This window comes from Cydia splendana, chromosome 23 (assembly GCF_910591565.1).
Source record: "Cydia splendana chromosome 23, ilCydSple1.2, whole genome shotgun sequence".
Lineage (NCBI taxonomy): Eukaryota > Metazoa > Arthropoda > Insecta > Lepidoptera > Tortricidae > Cydia > Cydia splendana.
In genome coordinates, this window is record NC_085982.1 from 9,239,690 (window position 1) to 9,251,733 (window position 12,044).

The 12,044-nt window shown below is 40.0% G+C and overlaps 1 protein-coding gene across 3 annotated transcripts in view; it reads left to right on the forward strand.

Moving 5' to 3' along the window:
- Nucleotides 1-12,044, forward strand: part of LOC134801808 (zinc finger protein 420-like) — a 46,111-nt gene that overhangs the window by 6,412 nt on the left and 27,655 nt on the right. For all 3 annotated transcript variants that reach the window (XM_063774424.1, XM_063774426.1, XM_063774425.1), the window contains exons 3-9: nucleotides 4,419-4,561; nucleotides 5,219-5,381; nucleotides 6,490-6,745; nucleotides 7,267-7,322; nucleotides 9,073-9,259; nucleotides 9,796-9,918; nucleotides 10,681-10,764. In XM_063774424.1, the coding sequence (XP_063630494.1) occupies nucleotides 4,419-4,561; nucleotides 5,219-5,381; nucleotides 6,490-6,745; nucleotides 7,267-7,322; nucleotides 9,073-9,259; nucleotides 9,796-9,918; nucleotides 10,681-10,764 (1,012 nt within the window). The remainder of the gene's footprint in view (nucleotides 1-4,418; nucleotides 4,562-5,218; nucleotides 5,382-6,489; nucleotides 6,746-7,266; nucleotides 7,323-9,072; nucleotides 9,260-9,795; nucleotides 9,919-10,680; nucleotides 10,765-12,044) is intronic.

A 12,044-nucleotide genomic window follows, 5' to 3' on the forward strand; every position in this document is an offset into this window, starting at 1 on the left:
AGCATATTGAAATCAACCATAACAACACTAACTGTACTTAACTTTTAAAGTTCTAAAACTGTTATTTGGTAAGTACGAAAATACTAAATGCAGTGCAAATGTACATAGGGGCTGTTCATAAATTACGTCATCTATTTTTGACGATTTTTGACCCCCCCCACCCCTCAAATCATCCAAAAATCAAGCTTCGGATGAATCTGTTTCCTCCTACGTCATGTTACCATCATCCGATGTCCAGACCCCCCCCCCCTCTCCCATTTGAAACGACGTAATTTATGAATAGCCCCATACTCGTACTTATGAAGGTATATTACTCGAAAGAAATTATAGGTACCTACTCGCTTATTTACATGTTTCGTCATTGCATTTGGTACCTATATGTTGTAAAGTTTGTATCAACGAGGGTTTAAAAACGAACTGGTACTGAGGATCTGATGATGATTAAGGTGGTCACGGATACCAATCAACCATGTAGTAACATGATTAGGCTCGTTTGATTCGTCTCAACAAGATCTTTGACACTGAAGATACACAGGGTCTGATGATGGAGCTGGAAGGTGGCCACGGGTACCAGTCTATCATGTAACTAAACAACTTCGTGTTTGGGCTCGTTTGATTCGTCTCAACAAGATCTTTGACACAAGACAGTACTCAGGGTCTGATGATGGAGCTGGAAGGTACCATTACCAATCAACCATGCAACTAAACAACATCGTGTTTAGGATCGTTTGATTCGTCTCAACAAGATCTTTGACACTAGGTGATACTCAGAGTCTGATGATGGAGCTGGAAGGTGGTCACCGGTACCAATCAACCATGCAACTAAACCACTTCGTGTTTAGGCTCGTTTTATTCGTTTCAACAAGATCTTTGACACAAGATAGTACTCAGGGTCTGATGTTGGAGCCGGAAGGTGGTCACCGGTACCAATCAACCATGCAACTAAACCATTTCGTGTGGGTCCATATTGGGTTGTATATAAGTTTAGGTCATATCTTTGATGCGCATAACAACTTGTGTCATAATCATCATTGCGCATACAAATGAAAAGTCATATTATATTGTGTCATACATTTTTAGCCATAATATTTGATGACATACTCAGCAGTTGTCATACATTTTTTGTGCATATAGGTTTTGATTATAATGAATCAAATGTCATACCAGCTAAAAACATATTTATCGATATTTATAAGGTTTTTACGTATAAAGTTTTGTAGCATAATAATTTTCAACCATAATGGCTTACATAAATAATTTAAGAAACTAATTTTAGCCTCTCAACAACTCCTCGAAAAAAACCTTTTCCCTAATCTCCGTCCAAACACTTAATTCGACGGAGCCCCGCTCACGCGGGGCTCCTATTTCTGCGTAGTTTGCCCTTCGGGCATCTAAAGCAACCTAACGAACCTAACCTACCTATTATGATTAGTTTCTTTTATGACCACTAAATATATGACTTAATTTTTTATGACTATAATAATACTATGCACTGCAATACTTCGAACGAAAAACAATTATGGATATCAAGCAGATGACTTAAAATTTTATGCGAATTACATTAATGACTACATAAATTATGACATAACTAATTTATGACAAAACCCAGTTATGCTCAGGATAATTCTGACTAAAGATTTTTATGACTTACAATTTTATACATAAAGTGTTATGACAATTAAAAATATGACAAAAGTTGTTATGCGACCAGAGGGAGTCCCATTTCGTGTTTAGGCACGTTTTATTCATCTCAACAAGATCTTTGACACAAGGTAGTACTCAGGGTCTGATGATGGAGCGCGAAGGTGGCGACGGGTACCTGTCAATCATCATCAGCTCCATCATCAGACCCTGAGTAGTATCTTGTCTCAAACATCTTATTGCGAGGAATCAAACGAGCCCAAACACGAAGTGGTTCAGTTACATGGTAGACTGGTACCCGTGGCCACAGTCCAGCTCCATCATCAGACCCTGAGTACTAACTTGTGTCAAAGATCTTGTTGCGACGAATCGAACGAAGCCAAACACGAAGTGGTTTAGTTGCATGGTTGATTGGTACCGGTGACCACCTTCCGGATCCATCATCAGACCCTCAGTACTACCTTGTGTCAAAGATCTTGTTGCGACAAATCAAACGAGCCCAAACACGAAGTGGTTCAGTTACATGGTAGACTGGTACCCGTGGCCACAGTCCAGCTCCATCATCAGACCCTGAGTACTAACTTGTGTCAAAGATTTTGTTGCGACGAATCGAACGAAGCCAAACACGAAGTGGTTTAGTTGCATGGTTGATTGGTACCGGTCACCACCTTCCGGATCCATCATCAGACCCTCAGTACTACCTTGTGTCAAAGATCTTGTTGCGACAAATCAAACGAGCCCAAACACGAAGTGGTTCAGTTACATGGTAGACTGGTACCCGTGGCCACCTTCCAGCTCCATCATCAGATCTTGAGTACTATCTTGTGTCTAAGGTCTTGTTGAGACGAATCAAACGAGCCTAAACACGAAGTGGTTTAGTTGCATGGTTGATTGGTACCGGTGACCACCTTCCGGCTCCAACATCAGACCCTGAGTACTATCTTGTGTCAAAGATCTTATAGAAACGAATAAAACGAGCCTAAACACGAAGTGGTTTAGTGGCATGGTTGATTGGTACCGGTGACCACCTGCCGGCTCCATCATCAGACCCTGAGTACTATCTTGTGTCAAAGATCTTGTTGAGACGAATCAAACGAGCCTAAACACGAAGTGGTTTAGTTGCATGGTTGATTGGTACCGGTGACCACCTTCCGGCTCCATCATCAGACCCTGAGTACTATCTTGTGTCAAAGATCTTATAGAAACGAATAAAACGAGCCTAAACACGAAGTGGTTTAGTGGCATGGTTGATTGGTACCGGTGACCACCTGCCAGCTCCATCATCAGACCCTGAGTACTATCTTGTGTCAAAGATCTTGTTGAGACGAATCAAACGAGCCTAAACACGAAGTGGTTTAGTTGCATGGTTGATTGGTACCGGTGACCACCTTCCGGCTCCATCATCAGACCCTGAGTATTATCTTGTGCCAAAGATCTTGTTGAGACGAATCAAACGAGCCCAAACACGAAGTGGTTTAGTTGCATGGTTGATTGGTACCGGTGACCACCTTCCGGCTCCATCATCAGATCCTGAGTACTATCTTAAGTCAAAGATCTTGTTGAGACGAATAAAACGAGCCTAAACACGAAGTGGTTTAGTTGCATGGTTGATTGGTACCGGTGACCACCTTCCGGCTCCATCATCAGACCCTGAGTACTATCTTGTGTCAAAGATCTTGTTGAGATGAATAAAACGAGCCTAAACACGAAGTGGTTTAGTTGCATGGTTGATTGGTACCGGTGACCACCTTCCGGCTCCATCATCAGACCCTGAGTACTATCTTGAGTCAAATAAATACATATAGAATGTCAGGTCGTTTCAAATATTTTTAATCCTGTCCGGTAGTTTATTAAACTGTACCATTATAAATTATAATACTATAAAAACAGTGCTAGGATCAAAGTCTCTCTTTGCGGTTTACACGCACACAGTATAGCGTTTTACACGGCGCCCGCCGCACACAATGATAAAAAACCTCGTCGTCGCCGTTGAAAATGTGCGGAGCCGACCGACACACGTCCTGCCTCTACAAGCTCTGCCGCGGCACTGAGCTGGCGCAGCGCGCGTCATCGGTAATATAGAGTAGTTTTCAAAAAATTGCCAAAAAATTATAGTAGAATTTCATAAACACTAATGTATACCAACAGTATAAGCAAACGTTGCAGATTGCTTGAGTATGAAAATGACTTCGATATTAAGTAGATTTTCGTAGGAATTGACACTTGTTTCGGAGAGAAAATCGAGTTCGTTTTACTTTGATTTTCTCTTTCTCAAAGGTATGTAGGAAAAATATAGTTTGATATGCCTAAAGTACAGGGTATTAGTAATACAAAATAGCCAGGTTTAGCAGAGTAAAATTCTCAACATTTCCAAATAAGCGCTCGCCATTCAGTGCTTCACGGGGTTTTTCGGAAACGACCATCAGAAAAAAAATCATTACTAATTTAATAAGTCCTTTTTCTAATATTTACAACGATATTTATAAAGATAAGAAGACGCTTTTACTGGAACAAGTACTCATTGTTTCTAATAATGAGCGCAAAGTCCTGAATTTCGTCGACTAGTATCATCAATTTTGCATTATTTCGACTTTTCTTGTAAGAGCGCTCTTAAGCGGTCGGTTTATGGAACCATGACAGTTTTGAATGATTCACGGTTAATTTTACTAGACTTATATTGACTGGGATCATGGGTCTACTAGAATCATGTTTAACATTAAGGGGAAAGTTCAGATTTGTGAAATTTTAGGTGAACAATTATATTCTTTTTTTGGCAGAGTAATCTGCAATCCGGCAAGAAATTGCTGGACATTGTGAGTGAGATAGCGGAGAAACCGTTGAAAGAGGAGGACATACATTCTACTGTCATATGCAAGAAATGCAGTCAGACGTGCAAGGAGTATGACGACCTGCAAGTGCGGTAAGGAACATCGCTTTTTATAAAATGTTGTTTAATTAACAATGTTTGTATGTATTGTAAGTTGTCTTCAAAATTTGCAAACCGCTTGATCATTTCATGGTGTCCAATTCCAATTACGCTTGGCGTACCTATACTAACAGTAAGACTTGTGACAAAGCAATATTAACATTAGGTACCATTGACCTGATCTGATGATGCAGACCGAACTTCAATGAGTTTTGAGTTTGTTAGAATTGTCTCCATGAGTATTCTTAGAGTCAAACTCCCCTAAGTGCTACGACAGGTCTTCTCTTATCAGCCGGGCTAGCACATGATTGGCGCGACAGTATCTCGCGGTGACATAGACTACCTGTCCCTCTTTAATTAACATAGAAAAGGACGGGTAGTCTATCTCGCCGCGAGATACTGTCGCGCCAATTATGTGCTAGACCTACAGATATGTATGCATTCTACACTGCCAAGGTGGTGCAAAGTTAATGTGGTCTGTATGACTTCTCCTTCTATTTAGCGTTATCCCGGCCTGTGCCAGGGTCCACTTTCCTACTTGCTTTGCTTGCTTGCTTTAACGTGGTCTGTATGACTGTTGAGAGAAAATTACAGTCCGCGAAAAAACCTTCTTAAATTTTTGACAAAGAAAAGTTTTTCTGATTTTTTTAGACTAAAAACAATCAAGTCGGAGCTCCACGGACAGATAAACAAGAACAGCGAGAGCCCCACCAAGCCGGAGGTCAAGAAAGTAGTCCTGCCGGCGTCGAAGCTGCACCCGCTGCCGCCGGACTTCGTGCTCAATGTCGGTCGCATTGCTGGAGTCACACAAAAGGTGTGTTCTTAGCCCTGCAGGGGCCCACTTATTAACAGTCCGCCGGACGGTATCGGCCTGTCAGTTGTTCGGAACTGTCAAAATGTTGTTCTGACCCCTTTACGAAGGACAAAAACCGGCCAAGTGCGAGTCGGACTCGCGCACGATGGGTTCCGTACCATTACGCAAAAAAATCACGTTTGTTGTATGGGAGCTCCACTTAAATATTTTTAGTATTTGTTGTTATAGCGGCAACATACATCATCTGTGAAAATTTCAACTGTCTAGCCATCACGGTTCATGAGATACAGCCTTGTGACAGACAGACGGACAGAGGAGTCTATAGGATCCAGTCCTTCGGGTACGGAACCCTGAATTTATGGTGTTATTCATAAACGCGTTACTGGCCTGAATTTGCTACGAATAGTTGTCTTTATCTGTCATTTTGACTTATGTATTTGTAAGAAAGGGATGTAATGTAACATAATTTAACTAAATCAGGCCCGTAAAGTTTTACGAATAAGGGGGTAAGACTTTTGATAAAAGCTATACTTGAAGTCATTTTAACGAAAATTTATATATAAAATGAACACTTCATCATCATCATCATATCAGCCAGAGGACGTCCACTGCTGGACATAGGCCTTCCCCAAAGAGTGCCACAACGGCCGGTCTTGCGCCACCCGCATATAGCGGACTCCCGCGACCTTTACCAGGTCGTCAGTCCACCTTGTGGGGGGTCTACCCACGTTGCGCCTTCCGGTACGTGGTCGCCACTCGAGAACCTTTCCGCCCCAACGGCCATCGGTTCTACGGGCAATGTGCCCCGCCCACTGCCACTTAAGTTTAGCGATTCGGAGGGCTATATCTGTTACATTGGTTCTGCTGCGGATGGCCTAATTTCTGATGCGATCACGCAGAGAGACTCCAAGCATAGCCCTCTCCATTGCCCTTTGGGTGACTTTGAGCCTTATTATGAGGCACACAGTAAGCGGCCACGTTTCTGTTCCATATGTCATCACTGGCAACACACACTGGTCGAAGACTTTCGTCTTGAGACACTGCAGGATATTGGACAAAAAGATTTAACACTTAAACTTCCTAAATAAACATGCTGTTTTATTTCCAGTCAGTAACCACTATACCATCCAAACTAAGCCTCAAAGTCACCGTGGGCTCATCGGTCCTCACCCAAAGTATCAAGACCACCCCGGCACTCGCCAAAAACATTGTGAAACCGAAACCGGAGACTGTCCAGCATCAAGAAAGCGAAGACTTGGTGTTTGAGGAGAGCAGCTTGCCGAAGGATTTTATATCGTCCGTGGTGCTGCAGAGGATAGGAGAAGATGGGAACAATGATGATCACGCTATGGAAATTGATGAAGGTAAATAATTGCTCATTTATGAAAGGTCATAGTTTATTTATACTATGATAAGATTGATATGCAATAAAAATAATAGGTTAAAAAAAATTCCATTCAAAATTACCTGCTCTGCTTGCATAGGGAATATTAGACAAAGCTCTGCGTAGGTGGCACCACTAGCACATACAGTAAACAAACCTCATTGACATCATCAATGACACATCATGCGTCACTAGGTCAATCACATGGCTTACCGTGAAACACGACAATCGAAAGTTCGGTTTCTGCCTTTATCGCTCTTGCTTATTCGATCGATAGAGAGGCAGATAAAGAAATTTCGATTTTCCTGTAACCTGTAAACAAACCGCCTTGGTGCATCAATGTCACAGTGAAAACTTGTCAAAAAACTGTTTAAGACCTAGTATGTATATTTAAGTTACTCTATGGTTTACTAAACAAATTAGTGCTGCACTCTGGCGGCAGAACATTGCAGTAATACTCCCTATTAGAAATGTGGTGATAACAATCATTCCTTTTTTCAGACTGTTCATACGCTATAGTAACTCAAGAGGATGGCTCAAGCGAAATAACAGAAAAGGTACGTAAATATAGATTTCGTTTGCAGTTATGTTTTAACACTTTCAATGCCAAGAACTCCACTAGGGAGTTCTCAAAAACTTTGTTCACATGCCACACGACTCCCGAGGGGAGTTCGTACTATAAAATTATAGATGACTAAAGGCCATGCCATCCGACTCCCCTAGCGAGTTCTTACGAAACTTACGATTTTTCAGGGTTGTCGCTATACCTCGTTTTTTTGGATTAGAAAAAACGTGCGATTTTTAGGAAAACAATTTAAAAGCTGGCATATTTGGCGGTGTACTGCCATCTCGCCGAAATATTTTTCGCCTAATTTCACTTCCCAACCAACTTATTGCAGTACTTTTAGTTGGCAAACCAATGCTTAGCATATTATTATTTAGCATAATTTTTATTTGATCACAATTTTATTTAGCAGATGTTCATTTTACCACGATTTATTTAGAAAAATAGTCACTAAGCAAATGTTTTATTATACCTAACTATTTATTGTTAAATAACGTTTGCCCAAATTGAAACTTCGCATACTTTTTATTTGATCACAATTATATTTAGCATTTTTTTTTATGACCCGTAAAACGAAACAGCTCCCAGAGATAGGTAGGTTATGGTTATTTTTTTTATGACCCTAAAAACGAAACTGCTCCCAGAGATAGGTAGGTTATGGTTATTTTTTTTTATGACCCGTAAAACGAAACTGCTCCCAGAGATAGGTAGGTTATGGTTATTTTTTTTATGACCCTAAAAACGAAACTGCTCCCAGAGATAGGTAGGTTATGGTTATTTTTTTTTATGACCCGTAAAACGAAACTGCTCCCAGAGATAGGTAGGTTATGGTTATTTTTTTATGACCCGTAAAACGAAACTGCTCCCAGAGATAGGTAGGTTAGGGTTATTTTTTTTATGACCCGTAAAACGAAACTGCTCCCAGAGATAGGTAGGTTAGGGTTATTTTTTTTATGACCCTAAAAACGAAACTGCTCCCAGAGATAGGTAGGTTATTCACAATATTAGGCGAAAAATAATTTATGCCTATCAATACATTCGACATAACAATAAAAGACATTTTGAAACATGACCAACTAAATATTTTGCCATACAATAATATTGTAAATAATCATTTGCGACATGTTATATATGCGAAACATTGGTTTGCCATCTGATAGTTTTGCCAAATGATACTATGGGAAAAATTGTTTAGGAAGTGATCATTTGCCATACAATTTTCGGCCACATATTAGTAAACCATTTACGCCGGCATTCAGCGATGGACTTGAATTTTGGCCTGGCAATGAAAGTGTTAAAATTCGATTACGAAATTTTATATTTTTAATGTTGTTAATTTTCAATCCATCTAACTAAATTATGTTATTTATTTGAACAGGGGAAAAAACTCATTTATTGTATAATAAGTGTTATAAAATTAATATAAATCTAAAATTAACTACAATTAAGATAACTAAAGCTAAAAAAATGTCAAATACCTATCAAAATATTGCGCCCTTGGTAGGGTGCCCATCACGCAGGCAGTGTTCCCTTGCTGGATTGCTATGGCCAATCTTTGCGCGGGAAAGCTGCCTGCGCGAGGGTCACCTGTGGCCTGCCTTAGGCGTTTGCTGAGCTCCTTGTGGGGCCCCCGAGTCCCCCTACCCCACGGACCTAGTGTCTCGACGCCAAAGGCTACAAATTCGTAGTGTGCGCCGAGACAACTATATTTGAACATGTATTAACATTCCTATACATTACAGAAACTGGGCGAGCAGTCATCATACGTGCTACAAAAATCTGGCGACCAGTCGATGTTTGATGTTAGCTTATTATCATCGTTGGAAGACAGCGGAGGTGAAAATGAGGCCGAAGCCAGCACGGACCAGTACATCGTTGGGAAGTTGGAGATACTGAGCGAGAAGGAAGATGAAGATGATGAGGATGAACGTAAGTGACATAGAAAATAAATCTGCAAAGCGAAGCGCAAGGGCATTACCTACCTTTTCTCGAAGCGCTTCGTCGTTTTTCTGAACCCTCTTAACTTGGGTTTGGATTATACCAGATAAACAAAACTCTCGGGATATGATGTCAATAGTGGACATGTTAAGCATAAAAAAAAACAATTGCATAGCTCTTATACTTTCGATTTTATTCATATCTAAGAAACCCCGATTTCGTCACTGACTGACTCGCTCACTGATGGTCATCAAAACCTTTAGGGTACTTCCTGAATTCCTAGGAAGGTGAAATTTGGTATGTAAGATAGTCTTCGTACACAAACAACAAAAAAAATCTAAAACTTGAAATTTTCAACCCCTAAGGGTTGAAAAGGGGGGTTGAATTTTGTATGGAGAATCAATACCTCGTCAGGGTGAAAAGGGGGTGGAAAAGGGCGTTAGAGGGGGCGGGGGCAAACTCTACACCTTTTACATTACATTTTATTTGGTGTAGGCCTTAATAATTTGATGTTATATTCATTGCAGAAACAATAGTGATGTCGGACGAGAACTCCATATTCCGAGTGGTGTCGGGGCAGAAGCTTGTATACAGCGAGTCCGGCCTCGAGCTGCTCAGCGAAGACGCGGACACGCAAGCCGACAGCCAAGGTTAAAAAGGGTGTCCTTCTGAATCCCTAACAACGTTTGTCCTAAAGTCACTTGCCCTAACTGGGTTGTCCTAATGGGCACATGCCCTAACGATTAATTTAGGTTAGTACTGCGACCCTCGCGAAAACGAACTGCTGCCAGAAAAGTGGGTTAGGTTAGGTTAGAACTGCGACCCTCGCAAAAACGAACCGCTACCAGAAAAGTAGGTTAGGATAGGTTTAGTGTTAGGACAACTGATCATTATGACAAACAATATTAGGGAATGCAAAGATAGGAGAAAAGACTTTAGGGATTCAGATATGTATAAAATAGATCCAGTTAAAAATATATTGAGCACTAACTTTCTTACTTTCAAGATTCCAATTTCCGAACCATTCGCTACGTTCGTGGGTAATTTTTTAGGGTTCCGTACCCAAAGGGTAAAACGGGACCCTATTTGCTATTACTAAGACTCCACTAACCGTCTGTCTGTCACCAGGCTGTATCTCATGAACCGTGATAGCTAGACACTGTCTAGACAGTTGAAATTTTCACAGATGATGTATTTCTGTTGCCGCTATAACAACAAATACTAAAAACAAATAAAATAAATATTTAAGTGGTCCCATACAACAAACGTGTTTTTTTTGCCGTTTTCTGCGTATTAGTACGGAACCCTTCGCACTTGGCCGGTTTTTTTTTCAATGTCTCGGTTGCTCGGACGCGAGGAGTAAAACAACAACTTTTCCCCCTTGTAAAACCAGTAATTATTTTTGTTTGTAGATGACGAAGATTCGCAAATAGAGCTTCAAGTATCTGGGGATGAAGAGACAGCTAATGCTATCATTGCTGCGGCTCGGGAGCAAGGTATACACGCACAGCCAGACACATGACTGGCGCGACAATATCTCGCCCGCTAGATACGCGTCCCTCTTTAATTAATACAGTTAGAAAAAGACGGGTAGTCTATCTCGCGGGCGAGATACTGTCGCGCCAATAATGTGCTGGGCCTACAGTGAAATAATTTATATTTTATTTAGCCTTCGAAGGGGTTCTAAATCGGTATCGAAAAACCATCAATTTTTGGGTTATTTAGACTCAGAATCACGAGTACTATTGATTGAGTAAAATAATGTCCCCAGTTTTGCATAGAAATTTTGGGTGTCAGTTTTGTAACATCACGCAAAATAGGCGCAGGACGTCGAGTTGCGGAAAATCGCCCGTACTACAATACAATACAACGGTTCATACAAAATGTATGTGAAAAAGCGTTACAAAACTGTCATTTTTTGGGACACATTTTTTTTCGAGAAAAAGTAAATGGAGAGTAAATTCAATGACCGATACAAAAACAGAGTGTGCTTCAATATATCTATTTATTTATAGTCTATTTTATTTAGACTTTAAGCTATCACGTTTAGTACACATAATTAATGTCATAAAGGTAAAATAATAAAATTTTATCGCGTTACAGTAATTATATATTATACAGTGAAACCTGGATAAGTGGGATCTCAAGGGACGAGCAAATTTGTCTCACTTAAAGAGGTATTCCACTTACACAGGGTCTCAGTTAGCCAGGTATAAATAAATTTGTGTCTCATTTATAGAGTGTTCCATTAATAGAGGTGAGAAAAGAGGTTATTTCAGTTATAGAGGTGGTAAATAAGGTATTTTGTCAACATTGTGTATGAGTTGTAATCATCAACAATAAATAAAGGTAAAATAATCCTTGTCCTTAAATAGTTTTTTTAAGTCTGTTCAAATTTTAATTCGAATTAACTTTGAATGATTCTACTTGTACAAAGGATGGATTTTGTTAAATTAAATTTAAAACAGACTTCATTCCGTCTTAGAACTATAATAAATGAAAATTAATTTCTGGTTTTTCGTTTCGATAGTTTTAACTACTTACTAGTACTCAAACTAAGTAAGTTTAAATAAAACTTGAAGTCGTTTAGACACAATAACCGAATGCGGAATTTTTGGTTAGACCAAAGTCCAAGATCTTCAATAAAGTCCAAGTTAGAGAGGTCATAGATTGACGTTATCTCAGATACAGAGGTCAATTCCTATAACATTCTAAAAAAACAATGAAGCAAATCTAGTCTTCTTTCAAATATAGTCTCAGTAAAAGAGGTAAAATA